The 18966-nt window shown below is 34.0% G+C and overlaps 5 protein-coding genes across 15 annotated transcripts in view; 1 reads left to right on the top strand and 4 right to left on the bottom strand.

The window, feature by feature from the left end:
• LOC105457700 (peptide deformylase, mitochondrial-like) overlaps positions 1-4527 on the bottom strand; it is a 127241-nt gene extending 122714 nt beyond the window's left edge. For 3 of the 5 annotated variants that reach the window (XR_975435.1, XR_975436.1, XR_975437.1), the window contains exons 1-3: positions 4200-4527; positions 3085-3612; positions 2169-2546 (exon numbers count right to left, since the gene is read on the bottom strand). Coding sequence is in view for 2 of the 5 variants with exons in the window: in XM_011702529.1 (XP_011700831.1) it covers positions 1948-2064; positions 2169-2546; positions 3085-3315 (726 nt within the window). In the remaining 3 variants the exon portion in view is untranslated. Of the gene's footprint in view, positions 1-999; positions 2090-2168; positions 2547-3084; positions 3613-4199 lie in introns of those variants that run through there. The other 2 variants (XM_011702530.1, XM_011702529.1) reach the window with 2 other exon arrangements.
• A 788-nt stretch (positions 4528-5315) lies between these two features.
• Positions 5316-12269, bottom strand: LOC105457692 (cytochrome P450 4C1-like). Of its 6 annotated transcripts, none has more exons than XM_011702518.1 (12): positions 12035-12269; positions 11867-11914; positions 10936-11126; positions 10664-10773; positions 9101-9191; positions 8410-8604; positions 8146-8212; positions 7874-8000; positions 7667-7748; positions 7417-7529; positions 7044-7281; positions 5316-6690 (listed from the first exon to the last, which is right to left on the bottom strand). In XM_011702518.1, exons 3-12 carry the CDS (start codon positions 11105-11107, stop codon positions 6350-6352), a joined length of 1536 nt encoding a protein of 511 aa, XP_011700820.1. In that variant the 5' UTR covers positions 11108-11126; positions 11867-11914; positions 12035-12269; the 3' UTR covers positions 5316-6349. The 6 variants fall into 6 exon arrangements, with proteins under 6 accessions (XP_011700820.1, XP_011700818.1, XP_011700817.1 ...); XM_011702516.1 differs by having other exon boundaries at positions 10936-11116; positions 12035-12267; XM_011702515.1 differs by having other exon boundaries at positions 11867-12269.
• A 281-nt stretch (positions 12270-12550) lies between these two features.
• Positions 12551-14710, bottom strand: LOC105457690. Of its 2 annotated transcripts, XM_011702511.1 has the most exons (4): positions 14454-14621; positions 13920-14194; positions 13456-13666; positions 12551-12717 (listed from the first exon to the last, which is right to left on the bottom strand). In XM_011702511.1, coding segments are annotated over exons 1-4 (630 nt in total). In that variant the 5' UTR covers positions 14597-14621; the 3' UTR covers positions 12551-12716. The 2 variants fall into 2 exon arrangements, with proteins under 2 accessions (XP_011700813.1, XP_011700812.1); XM_011702510.1 differs by lacking the exon at positions 12551-12717 and having other exon boundaries at positions 12941-13666; positions 14454-14710.
• Positions 14711-14748: 38 nt separating this feature from the next.
• Positions 14749-17452, top strand: LOC105457691. Its single transcript, XM_011702512.1, has 5 exons — positions 14749-14961; positions 15129-15418; positions 16160-16579; positions 16646-16889; positions 17024-17452. Exons 1-5 carry the CDS (start codon positions 14946-14948, stop codon positions 17305-17307), a joined length of 1254 nt encoding a protein of 417 aa, XP_011700814.1. The 5' UTR covers positions 14749-14945; the 3' UTR covers positions 17308-17452.
• Positions 17453-17465: 13 nt separating this feature from the next.
• Positions 17466-18966, bottom strand: part of LOC105457688 (aldose reductase-like) — an 8296-nt gene continuing 6795 nt past the window's right edge. The window contains exons 3-6 of the mRNA XM_011702507.1: positions 18627-18958; positions 18119-18328; positions 17808-17956; positions 17466-17679 (exon numbers count right to left, since the gene is read on the bottom strand). Coding sequence (XP_011700809.1) covers positions 17637-17679; positions 17808-17956; positions 18119-18328; positions 18627-18958 — 734 coding nt within the window. The 3' untranslated portion in view covers positions 17466-17636. The remainder of the gene's footprint in view (positions 17680-17807; positions 17957-18118; positions 18329-18626; positions 18959-18966) is intronic.

The raw sequence follows: 18966 nt of genomic DNA, 5'->3' as shown, positions 1-18966 counted from the left end.
TATATATATATACATATATATACCTTCACAACCAACTGCAAGCTTTTTGTTAATAAATTAAAAATTGTAAATTATGTAAATATATATATTAAAAACGCACTAGATGTGGTTGTGAACACATAGATAATCTACAATAAAAAAACTTATCGCCATGTTATTTCTTATTTGCGAAGGTCTAAATTTCAATCGCTTCATTTTCTCATGAAGCAAACGTGGTATAATACTCAATTTTATATTCAAAGCTACCAATCTCGTAAGATTCAGCTTTTTAACAAAGATAAAATTCAACTGTATCTTGATATTAAAAAGTATAATTTTTTTTCTCTCAACTCTATTATTGTGCATGCTATTTTAAAAGAGATTCTCTTTAGTGAATTCTCTTTCTTTTGATACGGCCTCATTCAATCAGGCTAAACGGAAGATAAATGAAGCAATGTTAACATAAACTCTGAAAATGTGTATGTAATATCTTTGTAACTCATGTTCCTTTTAGATTTTCAGATGTTGTCGGAGCAAGAAATACTCTGGGAAAACAAACGCTTTTTAAGATACGATTTAGGTGTACATAATACACGTCATATACTTAATAACGTTACGCTAATAAAAGTACTTAATTAGGGAAATATTCGAAGTCATGATTATTTATGAAATAAAGAGAATAACCAACGCAGCTGAAAAGGTCGCGACCAGAGAACGCACTTCATCTCTTTGAATGGTCCAAAAACAGTTCTGTACATTTTAATGACGCACATGAAATAATAAACAGAATACCACCGATACCGAGAAATTTTTCATACAACAACCGTTGTGATATTTATAAAACTTGCTTTTTGTACCAGCCATTCTAGCTGTTGGAATATCTATCTAGGTGAAGCTCGTTCCTGAATAATAAACGAGCAAAAATTTCATTTGAAATTTTTCTCAGAAACTTAAACTCTCCATCGCAATCAAAGAGTGAGAGAGAGAGAGAGAGAGAGAGAGAGAGAGAGAAAGTGAAAATTTTTGCGGGTCAATATATTATTCACATATTTCTAAAGTATTGGAAATAATTAGAGAATTATTTTTTCTTGTTAATGAGAAAACGCAATCTTGTTAACGAGAAGAACACATGATGAAGGAATCATAGCTGTATATACGTTAATATAATATAATATTTGTTATCATATCAGAGACCACTAAAAGATATAAGCTACGTGAATAGAATGTAAGGTAAATTAAACGATATTCGGAGCTGCGCTAGTAAGATAGCGACTGAATGTAACGCAAGGAAAACTCCACAGAATCGCGCGAAGAGCGATTCATACGAATGGAATACTTATTCTCTTCGTTCATTCGGTACTATATATAGTTCCGCGTACCTGCGACCATATGTCTGATAGCCTACTATATGATTGTATTCTGAAAAATGCGTAAATAAAACATCCTATTTTTTATGTAGCTGCTACACTTTAAGTTAATTAGTCGCGAAAGGCCGTCTGTATATTGAGAGGTACAAACGATTTCTATTATTGTTAAGTAAATTTCTATTATCGGAGTTATTGTACGCCGCATATAGAGAGATATACATGTTATCTTCTTTGAATACATATTCAGGGAAAAGATAAAATGATTCCTTCAGTTCGTCTTGTCATCGAAGTATGTGATCAAAAGAAAGACGTCACAATAAAAAAATATAATTATTCGTTTTGTTAATAAAAAGTAGATATTGTAGGTATTGTAAAATCTATATATGAAAATTTTATCTATAAAGAAGAACGTGAATGTGATAAGAGAAATAAAACGACTAACTTTCAAAACGACATTGATATAACGATTAAATAAAATAATCGCTTTCATCACTTTCATATATGTATATGTATAGTGAAAGACTTGCGAATATGCACGCTTTAATTTTAATGTAAGCACTGTGCATTTATTTCAGTCAATATAAATAATTAATTCGTCAAATTATAAATACTTCCTCGGCCAATAACTTAAGCGCACTTTGCCCATGTGTTTGTTAATTTTTTCCCAGGCCGTGCAATGAAATGTTTTTACGTCCATTTTCTCTATGTACAGCCCTCCCTGAGAAATAGAAACAGATTACTTTCTACGTAACTAATTTGTTTTTATTCTACGTATTCTAGCACTATATAGAAATAATCCCCCCTTTCCGCCGTGAGTCTTACTTGTAAGTGATCGTATTCGTGTTGCGCTATTCTAGCGGACCATCCACGTGCTCGCCACGTGAACTGTTCGGCGGCAGCGTTCAATGCCGTGATCTCCACTTCGTAGGCTCTCGGCACAGCAGCGGAAAACCCCCGAATGCTTGCACACTCCTCGTAAAGGATGATAGGTGTATGGTCTATAACTTTTAATTGAGGATTGATAAAAATCGTCAATGGAACGAGATCCATTTCGTGAGCCTTCCTAACAGTTTCCTCGATCCTCTTTAGATTCCCCTCCGTGCACTCGATGGCAAATATTTGCCAGGGAAGTCCGACTTGCGGCCCGGATAGACCGTGTGCTTCATACGCGCGCATAACATTTATCAAGCGCTTGATTACCTGAATAATTAACAGCAATATGCAGCACTATTTTTTTTACGACGGATCGTATTTTTAATTTAAATTTGTAATTCAAAAGAGACCACCCCCCGCAACACGATGAAAAAGAGTATAATTATTTTGCGTAATAAAAAAATTAATTAAAAATTCATCAACACGAAAAAAATTAGACACAAAAATAATTCTTGCGTTGCTTTTTGAAAAAATATTTTCATAATTTACAACTAGCTACTTTATAGTCGGACTTAAAAAAAAAGGTAAAATTGTCGAGTATATTTTAACACAATGTTTTTTTTTCTTTTAATTTTCATATCGCGTAATATGTTTTTTATGTTCCATGTAGATAACAGTTTTACTATCTTTTTAAATAATTTTTTTCATTCATCTTAATATTTTCCAATATCAAATTTTATTGTTTGTATATAAATTGTGTTTTTCTCTTGCCAAGCAGTCTCCCTTAGAGCAACTCGTTAATTTGTAGATATCTCTTTCATTTAAAAATTCAGACAACGCTGTCGATAAATTTGCAACAATGTACCTTTTGAAAATCTGCCATTCTTATAATTTCCGGTTCTACTTTCATAGCCTGGCCGCGCAAGACGGGATCGCCAACTTGACAAATGTGCGCATATGGCAGTTCGTCGGAGTCCATGCCCATTAGTCGTTGGACTCTTTCTTTCATTTTCAGAAAGCTTATGCATCGTACGTCGTTTCGTTTAACGACAATGGCACGCGAAGCCATACTACCGAGTTGACGTACTCCGAACATCCACACGCTCTTGGATATCACTGTTGCACGTGCGATGTTTATGAAACTCCAAAATTGAGGTTATCCACCGTGCGTCACGTGCGTGTCCAGCACTGATATTTCCGTTTCCCGGCCTGACGGTGACGACATACCGAAGGCAGCTTGCGCCTTACAGCGCTCCCCGAATAAAGTTTCGTTTTACCATCCGTTCGAGTTACCGTCCGACAATGGAAAACTCTTGACCGATAACGTCACAAGTCACAATAACGACAACCATAGCCATCTCGCGCCATCCGACAGAATATTATTATAAGTACACTAACAATAAATTCAAATATGTATAAATCACTAAATTCAATGCAAATATAAATCAGTAAATAGAGTGATTTTCAACAGAAGATAAATTAAAGAACGTCGAGTACTATTCGATGTAAATATCCGATCAGCAATGCGAGATTGCTCGATTCAGAAATGCAAATTTGAAATTTACTATTTAATCAGACGCATCATTATAAAGGTATATATCGTAAATGTATACCAGATATATACACATGCGTTTACGGCACGACGATTAATACACCACTGCGAACTCGCTAATATTCGCGTGGATAATTATAATCTAGAAATGCACGCTTCTATTTTTAAAGCCTGCAATTAATTGCATCACAAATACGCACATGTTTTGCGAAACATTCAGATAATGATAGATCATTAAAAAATGTATATCGAACAAAAACAATTTTTGCGGCTATCGGCATCTTGCGAAAGTCGCAAGTCGATTATTTAACAATTTTCAATACCCTTCGGCCGTGCGCGTGCGACGTGTATTTATAGTATTTCCCAAAACCAGTTAAAATTTCAATACATTTTTTATTCGATATCAGAATTATGATATATGCACGTACGTTTATATCTGCAGTGACACACGGCGATGATCGGCGATCACTATAATAATATGCACCCGGCACTGCCCGGCAGCTCTCGCTGCAACTCGACACCGAACTGACTGTACCTGCGCGACGATCGGCTTCGGGCTTCCAAAGTACGCGGAAAAACGGATCGCCGACGAGACGTTCGCGATCGGCGAACACGATTCGGTGATTATCCGTGATACTCGCATCACTAAGAACACTTGGCGACGCGACATCGACAGTCTTTCGCGCGCGGGATTCACTTATCGGACTTCGGGCAACTCGACGCGGACGCGCGCGGCACGTACGGAACGCCATTGTGCGACTCGCGCCGCGCGCGACTCGGCCGCGATTCGAGATCTGTTGGAGTGACGTCACGATTCTCGAGATATCGAAACTCGCTGCCTCTCGGATTTGATTCCAGTCAAAATTTAATTAGCGACTTGACGCCGGTAATTTGCGCGATTGATTAGTTAGTAAAAAGGAGATAATTTCTACGCAAGTCCGATTCAATTGTGCTGAACAGGCTGCGAGATCTTTAATCTCCAAAGCTAGCGCACCCATTATTTTTTCTGAAACGGCTGGAGCAAAAAAATCGGTATTTGCGCGATTGATTACCCGGAAAAACATTTTTTATATAAGAACATATATAAATATATATATAAACATATATAAAAATATATAATTATATATAATTATACATAATTAAAAATATGTCCATATATATCCATATATGCTTCTTGTCTTTGTACAATTATAATTGTTTGATACAAGAAAAATGGTAATAATAAAAAGAAAACATAAGAAATAATTAAAAGAATAATTTTTGCATTGTTTTTTTTTTACAAAAAATCAAGTTTTAAGAAATGAAAAAAAATTGTACATATATATAATTATATATGTATATTTTTATCATTTATATATGATTATACATAAGCAATTTTTCTCATTTCTTCGATTTTTTTGTAAAAAAAAACAATGTGAAAATTATCCTTTTAATTATTTTTTATATTTCATCATATTTATAGTCAAGAATTCCTGGAAACTGCTTAAATCGTTGCACTTTTCCGAATAAAAACTATTATCATAAATTAAAAAACAAAATAGAAATTATCAATTGATGTTGTGTATTTATTTACACTTAAACTAGAAATCATACGCTACAAAAATCCAAATGAAAGTAAATGATCGAGCATTTGCATTTGCATTGGCATGAATTATCCAAACTGGCTTCACACATTTGTAACGATAAACGACGAACAGAACAATAAAGAATTAAACATAAGAAATCACGAGAACAAGGAATTAGACATAAGGAGATTTAAGACTTAGAAATGAGCACGTATAATCAGAGATTCACAAGAAAAATGGAATTTCTCCAAATGTTAGAATCAAATTCTTGTTTACTTCATTAAAACTAATTCCTTGTTTACCTCGTTGTGTAATATACGGCATTCTGTATTCTAGGCTCTAGCATCCTTAAACCGGTAGAAAATCTATACATTTTGTGAGATTCCAAAACTGAAATTATTTAAAAAGTAATAATTATTTAACGTATTAAATAATTATTAATTATTGTAATTTGTTAGCTATACCATTAATTAATCTTGTTTCGAATTTTATCATACTATTTTTAACATCAAAAGAATTTTACATACAAAGAACATTATATGCTTTGATTCTTAAAAACATTCATGATCTGATTTATCAAATGTTTGTTGTAATATTGTGGATTGTACGTCTTTTGTCTGAATGATATGTGAATTATCACCAAAATTATTTTATTAGCTTAAGATACTCTCTGACTGTGAGAAAAGATTCTGGATTGTATGAAACAATAATGATAATCTATTATTATTATTATTATTATAAAAGTATGATTGCATATCTATACATCGACATCTCTATTCATACGATTTTTACGATATTTTTCACAAATATATCATACATATATGCATATATATGCAAAAATATTGATTTTTGTTATTATTATGTATGATATGTAATTGTTACGTATACATATTACAATATATATTACATAGTGAGAGAAGATTAATGAGGAAAAGTTTGAAAATCGCGATATAAAAAACATATATTTGCCATCACAGTCTAGTATAAAAATCTGTAATTTGCTATCGAACTGTTTATTTCTTCGGCGTGAAATGTATGAATATTTCTTCATGTGGTCGCAAAATGAGAGAACCGGCGTATTGAATCGTGTCGACCGTTTTTACGCTTTTCACTCTCCACTTCCTGAGAATAGCGGTCAACACGGTCTTCTCTTCAAGTAGAGCGAATCTCTGGCCTATACAGTTTCTCGGTCCAGCGCTGAACGGAACGTAGGCGTACGGATGCCTAGTCTTCGAGTTTTCTGGAAGGAAGCGATCCGGATCGAATTTTAATGGATCCGGCCAGACCGCCGGATTTCGGTGTACTAATATGATTGGCAATGCGACCGTGGTATTTTTCGGAATCGTATAATTGTCTAAAATAAAAGAAACAAATTAATATATTCGCCTATTTAGAACATTCATTGTCTTCGTCAACATAAACGTTAGTATGATTTATAAATTGAATTTCTGAATTATAATGAGACTATGATATTAAATTATTAATTTATACTTTAAATAAATTGCATTTGTTTAATTTTTAATAAATAATAATAATAAATAATGAAAGAAGACATTATTTTTTAAACACTTATACATCTAAAAAAATACTTTAAATATCGCTCGCTTTACTATTATTATATTTAATTGCTTTGCTTAAATGAATTTACATATTGGCGTGTTCTTTAAGATTTTCTTTTCTTAATTGGCAGATAAAGTTATGTTTTACCTATTTTTAAATCTTCTACTAGTCCCCTCGAAATTATAGGTACACTCGGAAATATACGGAGCGTCTCCTTTATGACTCTGTCGAGATACTTTAATTGCGACAGTTCCTTTACACTGGCCGGTGCTTCTGAATCTCCGAAAACCTCTTCGAGTTCTTCGTGAACTTTTTCCTGATGCTCGAGATTATTACCCAAAAGGAAAAGCGCCCAGGACATCGCAACCGCAGTTGTATCGTGTCCCTGTTATTAATGTTATTATTATATATTATATGTACTTTTTACTTGTACAGATACAATATATTATCAAACTAATCATAACAAAAAATTTTATATTAAAGAAACGGAAAATTTTAATTTTAACTTCAGACATTTTACCTCAAACATGAACGTGTCGACTTGCGCTCTCAACTCATCATCGGTTAATGGGGTTTCGTCCTTCGCATTCTGGTCTAACAATAAATCTAAGAACGCTTTCCTCTTTCGTTTACCTGATATAACAAATTTCATTAGATAAAGGAATTTTCACAAAATAGAAAAAATATCCTAATGGTCTATAATTATAATTTATTCTCCAAATTTTCTAGAGTGAGATTCACTCCAGAAAATTTAGAGAGTACAATCGCACCTATATCAATTTCATTGTCTTCATTTTCGAGTTCCGTATGGTTATTTTGCGATTGCCGTTCAGCTTTTCTCTTACTTATCACCTAGAATTTATTATACGCTAGTTGAAAACACAAAATTTTTTTGAACAATAATGTAAAAAATTTAGTGTAACTCTGACACTGTTTTAAATTTCTAAATACTGATTATTAACATTCCTATAGCGTACCCTATTTGTAAATTCATGCAATATCTTAAGCGTTGATTTATGCTGTTTTCCTACAGGTAGTGAACCGTACAACCAATCATTCCACAGCCATGGTCGAAGCAGTCGATCCATTACTAACTCGGAGGCTCTAAAAGTTTATTGACGTTTAACTTACATAAATTTCATATGTAATTAATTATTAAAGTTTATTGTAAATTAAATCACTTAATTCACTATTAATTGTTAAATTATTAGCTGTTTCGTTAGCAATATAAGAAGTTTGAAAAACTCACTGACGAACTGTCGATATATATTTAGTTTCGGTTTCTTGAGCACGTATATCCACACCCATTGCCGTTTCTGCAAAATAATAATTGTTGATAATCTCTTTGTCATATTGCTAGAATTTAAATTAATATTTTTATATTTTTCTTGTTGTCCATAAAATGATTAATAAAATTAGTTTCTACATAAAATATACTGTGCCAACAAACGTTTCTTTTTTCGCGAAAAATATATTTTATATGTATATTGTAATTAAAAATATGATATATTACCGCAGATAATATCGAGAGCAGCATTGAGAATAAAAGGGAAAACATCTATGGCTTTCCCTGGATCTCGTTCTAACTTTCTTTCGAGACACTTTGTCAGAATCTCTGCTTTCTCAGACAACACCACAGCAAACTGATCTAATATACTAAAATGAAACGTTGGCCCGATGAGTTTTCTATCGTGAAACCATTGTTTACCTAAAGCATTAATACGTGATATATTTAGGTTATAGAAATATCGCAAAAGATAAAGCTACAAAGTTAGCTAAAAAAAAACACATAATTAGTTTTGTTATCGCTAGTTTTTGAGGCGATAGAGATATCCTATTTTTCCTATATAATCAGCACTACTAGGTATTAGCAAGGTAAATAAGACAAAAAATTCCGCGAAAAACTATACATTTTTCTGACACGTAAGCGACATGAATAATCAATATGAATGTACAGTCACAAAGATATTTAAATAAACCGTAAGAATTAAAATCTAACTGTTTCTTGTTTAAATACAAATGTACATTTCTTTCTGTCTAAAAATATAGGATGTATTTTTAGACAGAAAGAAAGCAAAACTTATTTGGTCAATATGCAACTTATCTAAATCTTTTCACGGGTGAGTACAAATATTAAAGCAAATAAGCTGCAATTTATTTTTAGTTGGAAAAACAGGTATGCAATGATTTTGTTGTGCCCTTACCTGTAGATGTCAAAAGTCCGTTGCCCAACCAAGGTCTCAGCATATCATAAGCATGATCCTTTGCGATATTCACGGTGCTGGGAAAAATAATCTGTAAATGTTTGAAAGAGGTATAATCCAACGATATTCAGAAAAAAATATAACATACTTTTATTACTAACAATGTACTTTATGCTACAATATATTTCGTCATAAACACTAAAAGAATTTATTGTGACTATTAATTCTATTTACCAACAGCAGTTTTGCTAAATTCGTAAATTATTTTAATAATAACAAATAAATCTACATTCCGCGATAACAGAAATAGTCAGATTTGCTAAAAATAATTCTGAAAACAATTTAATTTCTTTAAATAAATTTATACACAAAAATTTTTCGCATTTTCTACAGAAAAAAAATATATAAACAATATATGTATCTATTACGACCGTATAAGTGTTTCACACATAACGAATAAGGAAGGCCAATGCACGGTCATAGCATTTTGATGTTTCAATTATTTTCTTATGTGATTTTACATACGTATCCTAGCTTCAACGAAACTGCGTGTCGTTACTACCAAATTCAATGCAACCCCCTCCCCCACCCCTCTTGATTGAAACAGAATCGTATTATCACGTATTAAATTGCTAATCAATTTAATAAGTACTTGATGCTCACTTGCATCTAATAAAGCCCCCCCTCCTCCGCGACGTCAAATAAATGATAGCCTGCATCTATACGAATCATTCTCGACGAATCTGTAAGGAAACTTATCGCAAAAAAATCACCTCATGTTCTCAGCCAGGAAAAAAAAAATATAATATTCTATATTATCTCTTTACTAACAAAACAAGTATATTTACAATGTGCCAAATGATTAGTGTACACGGAGAAAATTTCCTTTTAAAATTTACCCTGAAAATCATGTTAATTGTGAGACAATATAGTATTTAGGTAAATTTTACTGTGCACTACAATAAATTTTACTGCGAAATCTTATTGTAGTGCACAGTAAAATTTGCCTAAATACTATATTGTCCCATAATTAACATGGTTTGCAGGGTAAATTTAAAACAATTTTTTCCGTGTATAATAACAAAATTTGATTACTATGCATTAGATAACATGACATTAGTGACAAAAAAAATTTGGCTGCAACAATTTTTTTTTTCTTTAAAAAGATCTTTACTATTAAAATACTATTAATAAAATACTATTTAATACTATTAATTTAAAATCCTGCTTATGAATTTTTTATAAATACTTGAGCATGCCTCATAAATATTCAAGAAAAGTTTTATACTATTAATTATAAGTAATACTATATAAAAAATGCTGTTTCATCGCGATCGCTTATATAATATGAACAGTCACTGCCGAAGCAGAGTCATAGCAGATCACGGTATCTTCAAAATAACATTAAAATGACTTATAACTGATCGAAAAGTGACTTTTAATAATCATTTTGATGTTATAATGACTTATTCTTCTGCTTGGGTGCTTATGTGATACACTAATTATCGTTGAAAACATAATATAACTGATGACATTTTCTGTTAGTAAACAGATTTTATTTACCTCCAAATATTCTGGTTTAAACACATTAACGAAAGGTTTAGGTCCGATCCATTGTACGAATATTCCTTCTTTACATTGTTTCATATACGTTTCAAACCATTTCATGCGCTCTATCAATTAAAGATTATTAATAATTATTATATCAATTCAAATATTATATAAATTTAAATAGCAAAATTTTATTTTAAGCCGTGTGCGAATATATGAATAGCACTTGTATAAAAGAATAATGTGATAAAATCTTGTATGCGCATATGTATAAAATTCTTTACCATATTCCGATAAATTTATTAACTTAAACACCAGACCAATAAAAGGATATCCACCGCAATCGGGTACGTTTTTGAGTTTCTGACGAATAACATACTGTTTATGAACAATCGATAGAATTCCGAAAAACACAACAATGCAAAGAGTATATAGTGCCAAAAAGATGATATCCATTCTCGTAATCTGCGAACACCTCAAATAAATTATAAATTAAATAAATTAAATAGATTATCAAGTAAATTCATAAGTTATTTGTTGAAGTGAGACTACATTAATAACACACCGAGAAAAATAAGCACTAGTAATGCTTTCGTCAGTACTGTTTTTGCAACACTGATCGAAATTTCTCAGAGATACAGTACTTTCGATTGCGATAAAAACAGTGACTCGTGTAGAAAATATATTTCGCGTTGATAAACAGAGTAATTATCGTCGATCAACAGAGCAAATAGCGATAAAAATAATTTATTAAAAAATCTTTATCAGTTCTTGATATAACATTTATTCAGAGATTTACAAATCAAATGATTCAGCAACAAACTGTTTATTATGTTATATGTATATTTTAATTATATCTCATTGCGCACTCAATTTTTATCAATCTAATAAACGTTCTATTAAGATAACCGATAAAAATTTTTTATTGATTAGTAAATTTCGGATAACACAATAACGAAAATTATTTATCAGAATAGATTTAACTTTGATTTAACTTTTATGAACATTATAATTTTTTAAATGTTTTTCATATTACATAGTACATAAATTCGTAAATAGAGTTCTTTCCTGAATTCTGATATAAATTATAAATCATCTAAAATTGGTTTAAATGAAGTTATTGTTCTTTTATTCAATTTGGCAAGATTGACGTCTTAATATTTGTAATATTTAGATATTTGTAATATTTAGAAAATATGAGCTTTCGATACTTACCGTTCGTCACGTTAATAATTCTACAACACAGCGATTTCTTATCAGCACCTTTAAATTCGATTCAAATACTGTAGCTTTGACATTTATTATATTATTTATAATTTGAACTTAGATCATATTTTGCTGAATAATAATGAAAACGATAAGGTGGTCAACAAAGTAATGCACCTCTGTAACAAGAAAAAGTAACAGAATCTATTCCTACTCGATTCAATCACGGGACGAGACTGTGCAGAAGATTACAAAGACTGGTATCTTGAGTCTTGTAATCTCTTCTTCACCTCTACCACCTCCCAACTCAATCCCGTGATAAATAAACGCGACGATTGAATAACTGAACCGAACACTTGATCTTGTTTGAGTTCCCTTATGTTTCTGTGCGATGTTTAAAAAAAATGCTGCGCTAGCAGCCGAGCTTTTATAACCGACGAGATAAAATAGAGGCAACTATTTGCATTGAGCACGCGATAACGCGCATGCTTAAGATACTATGTAAGTAAACGTGATGTAGGTTTTTCTTCTTGTAAACAATAGGAAGGTAATTTCTATTTTCATCGCGTCACGATGCACATATATAACTTCACTTTTGCAATTATCTTTATCTTAATAACTTCCATCACGCTTAATTGTAATAGTTTCCTGCTTAACCGGTTCCGGTAAGATTGTGTAACTAAACACTTTGTCTTTTTTTTCTCTCTTGCTTTATTCCTATATTCAAGGCACAATTTATATTTTACGGCTAATAATTTCCCGATAATGTATGGTGATGATGTACGGTGTGCCAATTACACAAATGTTCGTTCTTGCCTCGCGAGAGAAGCCGTTCCATCGTGCAGTCGCTTTCGCGTTTTCTTTATTTGATAAATTAATTTCGGTCTCTTTTATTGAGATGACTAATTGATAACTATTTTATTAAAATAAATGTAGAAATTAAATCACACGTGTCAATGTCACAGCCGCGATTAATTGCAACATGCGATTATCATGCAACAAATATAAACATATTTATGTTCCTGATAGTAAGAAAATACGCAATTCATCGCAAGTGATACGAAAGGAGAAATAACCAAGAAGTAGATATAACAAAGTTTTATATTCCATATGAAACTCCCATATTCCATGAGATAAGAAATTTTAAAATCCAAAGATTAGTTATATCAAAAATAAAAAAAATTTTAAGGCACATTATCGATAATGTTATGTCTGAAGTTGATTTTTTTTATCGTCTAACTCACACGATAAGTTATAATTGCAGTAGCGTGACATCGAGTACATTATTGAATTACCTTCGATAATATAAGCAGATACAATTATGAAAATTAATTGCGTATATGAAAATTTTCCAATTACCATTTTAGATTATCATTGCATTCGTTGAATTTAAAACCGTGCGAAACTCTCTTCTCGTGAAACATATGAAAATAATTCCAAACGCTACTAAAGAATCAAAAAGGTCTCCGCACAAGATGACTCTATCTTTATTGAAGATTGAACAGTGTCTTATTTAAATTATAGCCACGATATCGCAAACGTATGTTTATGCAAACGTGATTCGGCAAATCTTAGTCATGACTCAGTTATTATCGTACCAACGGGGCTCAATGACGTTGCACTTGACAGGCGGCAAAGTGATCGGCATGGTCGGCGGTAGAGATGTGGGTAAGAATTCTCCAGGCCACAAGTGAAGAGCGTCCACGAACAGCAGTCCGACTAGGACGCTGCGTAGCAAGGGCAGGAGAACGTTGGAGAGTCGACCCCTGCTGGCTTTCTGCGGCCAGACGAACACGAGCCGGGAATCGCCTGCAACACGGAAAGCGGTTTTTTTTATTCATTCATTCGCAATTCCGCGAAAAATATCGATCTTCGCTGCATTAATAATTTCGCGTATTTCCGCGTATTATCTGCGTAGAAAACTAGCAGCTAGCTAAACGAAACGTGGGACGTACTTCCCATTTTCAAATATTCTGGCCAATCGCAGACTTTATTTGCGAAAGTCATCTCGATTTATTCGAAATAAAATATCTTAACAGACTTGCGTTGAACGACATTCGACCTGTATTACGGCGAATGACCGACGAAGTAACGTGACGCGGGCAGACGCCAGCCGGCGCGCTGAAGATTCCATCGCCGAAGTGAGCCCGCCTCTTCCGATAGCTGAAGACGCGGCCTCGGCCCTGTAATGCGCGACAGGCGAATTTCTCCTCCCAATTCGTGCAAACGGACCCGGTGAAGGTGCTGCCTGTGCTCTCCTGGAGGGAAACGCTCGTTACGGTTACCAACGAGAAGTCGTCGTCGTCGTCTCGCCGCGTCGTTGGCTCCTCCAGTTTGCTGTGCGAACATTAATTTTTCTAAAGACAAGTTTTTACGCCGTTTAATGCTTTCAGCAAAAGCCACACAGGATGTATCATGTAATTATTCGGGAGTAACAGATATTTTAGCGTATCTTTTTGCTAAACAAATAGATACATATATATATGGAGGTGAAGCAATAGATACATTGCAACGATACGATCATACGTTACGTAAGTCAGTTACGCATCGTGCCGCTCGTCACTGCAATGCATTATAACGTTAAGTCCTGAATCACTTGATATAATCCCGTACTATTGAATAAGCCGAGTGATAACATTGTGGCTCGTTTGACCGCTTGTTTGGTCTTGCTCCAGATTTTAGATATCCCGATGATCTTTGTTCCCCGGCTTTCTGAATAACCAAACGGTCAGTAAACATTAATATCAGTCCGCATATCGCCGGAGAGTGTCGCCGTAATACTTAGAAAAAGCGAAGTTGGTAGCCGAAGGGAGAATTTTCCGAGAGTACATGTCAAAATTTTCTTTTGTTTCGCACATACGATTTCGATGCATAAAGGTTGACCCACATTTAATTCGCGCGACAGCTATGCATACAAATTTCATCTGCCCCCAAAACTCCGGTCAACGCCGTTCTGCGGCGGAAGCAGCTCGCTATTTCCATTCTTTGGCTCTCCAATTCGAAAGTCTCAAGTAGAAAAGAGTCCGCGGACGTTTGTGCGATCAATTTCATCCTTTGTATATTTCGACCGATAATTAAATTCATCGGAATGTCGACCAAAGCCGGTGAGTAACCTCATTCAATTAACCGTTGATTCCACTGCGGACGGTTGTGAAGAAATAAATAGACAGCGTCCCATTTGGGGCTAAATATTGGCCTCAATGATCGATTGATTTAATTAAAAAGATTCCAATTAAAATTAATTAATAAAGACAATAACAATTCTTTAAAGCGCTTGACTCGCCGTTGGCGAACGTCTCGTCCGAGATCGAGGAACGTCGGTGCGGCCTGATCGGCCGCCACCAGGAACTCAGGAGCAAAGTCACCACGATGGAACGCTCCATTCCGGCTCTGATGGCGTACAACATGTGGATGGCCGAGCGAGATTGTCGCGATGGGCCGTACGACAAAGTACGAGAGATCATGAATTTGTTCTCGCCGCAGCCAGACCCCGCCGACAGACTCCTCGCCGAATTGAAGAGCACGGTCGACGGCCTCCACCAGGAAACGGCAGAGTTGCATGTACGGCACGATTGACATTCGACGAGATAAGAATCCGGGTAAATCTTGCCAGTGTGCCTTTTTGTAACGCGAGAGTTATGAAAGTTATTATCGCGAACTTAAGTGCATTATTGGTATGTCGCTGTAATTTAAATACTTGCGTTTAAAACAAATGTTTCAAACGTTGACGCTATCTCAAATATAAACAGATGTTTGAATCGTGCTACTCGTCTCTTTAAACAAAAATTTAACAAAGATTTTCACAGCAAAAACATTAGTACATATAGTTGCCTCGATTTATGTACAATATGCTAACATTTATTTCTTAAAGTAAAATTATTATGCTAGAAGGGGCGTTAGGATCTAAAAATATCGCTTCCAGATCTAAAATTGGCGTTCTGGCTGTAGTGCCAGTAACAGCTGCAATGCACATTATAGAGTATTTCCGTACGCATAAAATTCTTATACAGAAGTCAAAAATAACTTGAGAAATTATATCAACACGAAACATAATATATGAATAAAATATAGAATATGATATGTAATATGTATAATGCATATTATGTGTGTTACGTGTGCGTATAATATTATTTACTTACTTAATACATATGTTTAATTGTAAGTTGTACAAAAATATAATTTCACCAATCCTGAACGTTATCAAATGGTCCTTGAAAAATTGAAAAATTAAAGAGTGTCGCGAATGTTACAGAGTAATAATTCGCGCGACGGGAATTCACAATCAACTCTCTATTGATGCAGGACAAGATCATAGACGCGGATGTGAAACTGGAGGAGACTGGCATGGAGCTGGAGTCCTTGGAGCTGGCTAACAAAGAAACGGAAGAGAAATTGACAGAGTTGCGCAACGAGGTAGAGAGACGCAGTACACCCAGCCTGCATTCCATTCATTCCGAGGATCTGATATGCCTGAGAAAGATCCGTCAGCTCGCCGAGGAAGAATTGAAACTGAAGAACTGCATCAGAGAGCTGGAAAACAAAGAATTCGTGTACAGGCGACAAATGGGCAAGTTGCTGTCGTGCAAGAAATTTCAGCGCGGCAGCGGGAAAATGACGGAACGCGCGCAGGGGTCGAAGGACAGAAAACTATTTGGTCCATCAGAAGATTACACACGTGATAAATGTGCGAAGAAAAAGTTGAGTCTTGAAGATAAGAAACGAGTGAGTACTAGAAGTGAATAACATTCATCTGCTTCCAGTTTTTAATGTATATCCCTCTTAATCTAGACCTGCTGCTCGTGCGCAACGTCGATCACGTTGACTGCACCAAAAAGGCCATTTGGGACTTGCGAAAAATCGCGTCCGCTTTCGCTTTCGTGCTGCGTCCCGCTGGACCATCGCGCGACCGCGAATAAATCGCGCGATTGCATTTGCTGCAAATCTTGCCGACGGGTTTCTTCCGCTGCATTCAAATCCAAGGGCTCGGCGAAACCTCCTTGCGAGTCTCTATTCAGCGTCGCCTCGAAAACAGGCATGTGTGCCGGTCTTTGCGTATACCGACTCGTTTTCTTAGAAATTTTATTAGGAATATTCTACGTAACGAAAATTTATATAAATCTGTTTTGCATTAAATTAATATTCAATTGTATAAATAAATTTTTTCAGATGTATCTAAACAATTAACGCAATCCTCGGTGCCGTGTGATCCCAGTAAAACGTGCGACGAGTGCCCAACACCTGCCGCATGCCAGCAAATTAATATCTGCAGCTACGACTGCGAAGAAGAGCACAGGCGCGAGTTATATGATTGCAACGTCGGATCGCTGGATGCTTATCAGTCAGTAACGTCGGGGATGCTGCACTCGGGATCGGAAACGGACAGCAACAGCGATGAGGAGTTTTGCGAGTGTTGCTCTTGTGGTTGCGAAATCAACGACGATTTATTGTAGCAATAATGTAGCAATCAATATCCGAACATTTAAAAAATCAGTGAAATTAACCGGCTTTAATGTCCTTGACAGTACAAAGATTCCTTTATTTTAACATATGTACAAAAAGTTTTAATATAATTGATTTTTAAAATTAATAGTTAAATACAGTAATGTGAAAATTTTTATTTTTTATATTTATAAGAATATATTATTATAGTTATAAATTATGAGAAACGAATAATATTTATGTATGCTTAAATTAATAGTAGTTTGGAAATTGTGTTATAATGATAAAAGTTGATAACAGAAATAACGTAGATGTATCGTAGCCTCACTTGCTTATTTAATTAGAATGGGATATTGAACGGATAGTAACGATTAGCGCTTGTCCTGAAAATAAAAAAAAATGAAAAAGAAACATTAATACATTATACAATTATTATATCATATATCCTATTACTGGGACAAAATATTGTCTTCGTAAAAATGACAATGGTAAATTAATAATAAATCTTTACCAAGGTGCTGAATAAAACCTTCCGTTGCAATCAAAGCTGTCAATATAAGCAATATCTTTGGATGAAAGCTTAAAGTGCAATACCTTCATGTTTTCAGCCATTCGTGACTTGTTAGCTGACTTAGGTACTACTATATGGCCGCGATCCAGCTGTGTTGATAATTATTAAAATTTCGTATTAATAATATATTATCAATATATCAATTAATGTCCTAGATATTGCGGATTTTTAAATATAACTTAAAACTTAAAATTATATTAGACACATCTAATTTATCACACATTTGAGACGTTAATATCTTAATAACATACTTGATAACGAATAAGTATTTGTGCTGGTGTCTTGTTATACTTTTGCCCGAGCTCAACTAATTTCTTATCTTCCAACAATTTTGGTTCATCTGGCTTGGCCCATGGTCTCTGATTTGGCGATCCGAGTGGAGAGTACGCTGTAATAAGAATGTCCTTTTGCTTGCAAAAATCTGACAGCTTATTTTGCGTTAAATATGGATGGCATTCGATCTAAAATAACACAAAAATGATAACGTCAAAAAAGATTTCTTTTTACATTTCTTTATTTACATGTGTGTGTGTGTTTACATATTGTGTGTTACATATCTTTTCTCCGTAAAATGTACAAGTAAAAAGCTGTTGATAAACAGCTTAGAGAAAGGATTTCTTTATATTTAATCAAACTTCTGATCATGTAAATAATATATCCTATTTCAAAATTATTAGTAAATTAATATTATTGCAACTATGCAGAACTAAACAGTAATCATTACCAGCAAGGTTCTTTCAATTGTTATTCTTAACTTACCTGATTTGTAACAGGTTTAACTGTTGCATTTTCGAGTAATCTGGTAATTTGTTTGGAATTAAAATTACTGACACCGATATTTTTTGTCAGGCCTTTAGACAAAACTTTTTCTAAAGCTTTCCATGTATCAACGTAATCTACATCGCTGAAAACAAGAGTACCATCAGAGTGTTTAGGAAAAAATTCCTCACCCTCTTTGAATCCGATTGGCCAATGTATTAAATAGAGATCTATGTAATCAAGACCAAAATCAGTTAACATTTGTTTGATAGATGGTTCAACTAAATCGGGCTTATGGAAGGTATTCCACAGCTTGCTGGTAATAAATAGATCTTCTCTC

The sequence above is a fragment of the Wasmannia auropunctata genome, unplaced genomic scaffold (assembly GCF_000956235.1).
Source record: "Wasmannia auropunctata unplaced genomic scaffold, wasmannia.A_1.0 LD335163.1, whole genome shotgun sequence".
In the NCBI taxonomy this organism is placed as follows: Eukaryota; Metazoa; Arthropoda; class Insecta; order Hymenoptera; family Formicidae; genus Wasmannia; species Wasmannia auropunctata.
The sequence above is the reverse complement of the archived record's forward strand: the minus strand, read 5'-3'. Positions and strand labels throughout refer to the sequence as shown.

Excerpts from the sequence above, each read along its gene's own strand:
- LOC105457692 (XM_011702515.1), bottom strand. The coding sequence starts at position 11,107 with ATGGATATCATCTTTTTGGCACTATATACTCTTTGCATTGTTGTGTTT. Across the intron at positions 7,749-7,873 it reads TGCATGAATTTACAAATAGG|GTGATAAGTAAGAGAAAAGC; the intron begins GTACGCTATAGG and ends AATAAATTCTAG. Across the intron at positions 7,530-7,666 it reads AGACAATGAAATTGATATAG|GTAAACGAAAGAGGAAAGCG; the intron begins GTGCGATTGTAC and ends TTGTTATATCAG.
- LOC105457690 (XM_011702510.1), bottom strand. The coding sequence starts at position 14,596 with ATGTTTACTGACCGTTTGGTTATTCAGAAAGCCGGGGAACAAAGATCA. Across the intron at positions 14,195-14,453 it reads ATAGTACGGGATTATATCAA|CAAACTGGAGGAGCCAACGA; the intron begins GTGATTCAGGAC and ends ATGTTCGCACAG. Across the intron at positions 13,667-13,919 it reads GGTCATTCGCCGTAATACAG|GCGATTCCCGGCTCGTGTTC; the intron begins GTCGAATGTCGT and ends TCCGTGTTGCAG.
- LOC105457691 (XM_011702512.1), top strand. Across the intron at positions 16,580-16,645 it reads GTCTTGAAGATAAGAAACGA|ACCTGCTGCTCGTGCGCAAC; the intron begins GTGAGTACTAGA and ends CTCTTAATCTAG. Across the intron at positions 16,890-17,023 it reads CAGCGTCGCCTCGAAAACAG|ATGTATCTAAACAATTAACG; the intron begins GCATGTGTGCCG and ends AAATTTTTTCAG.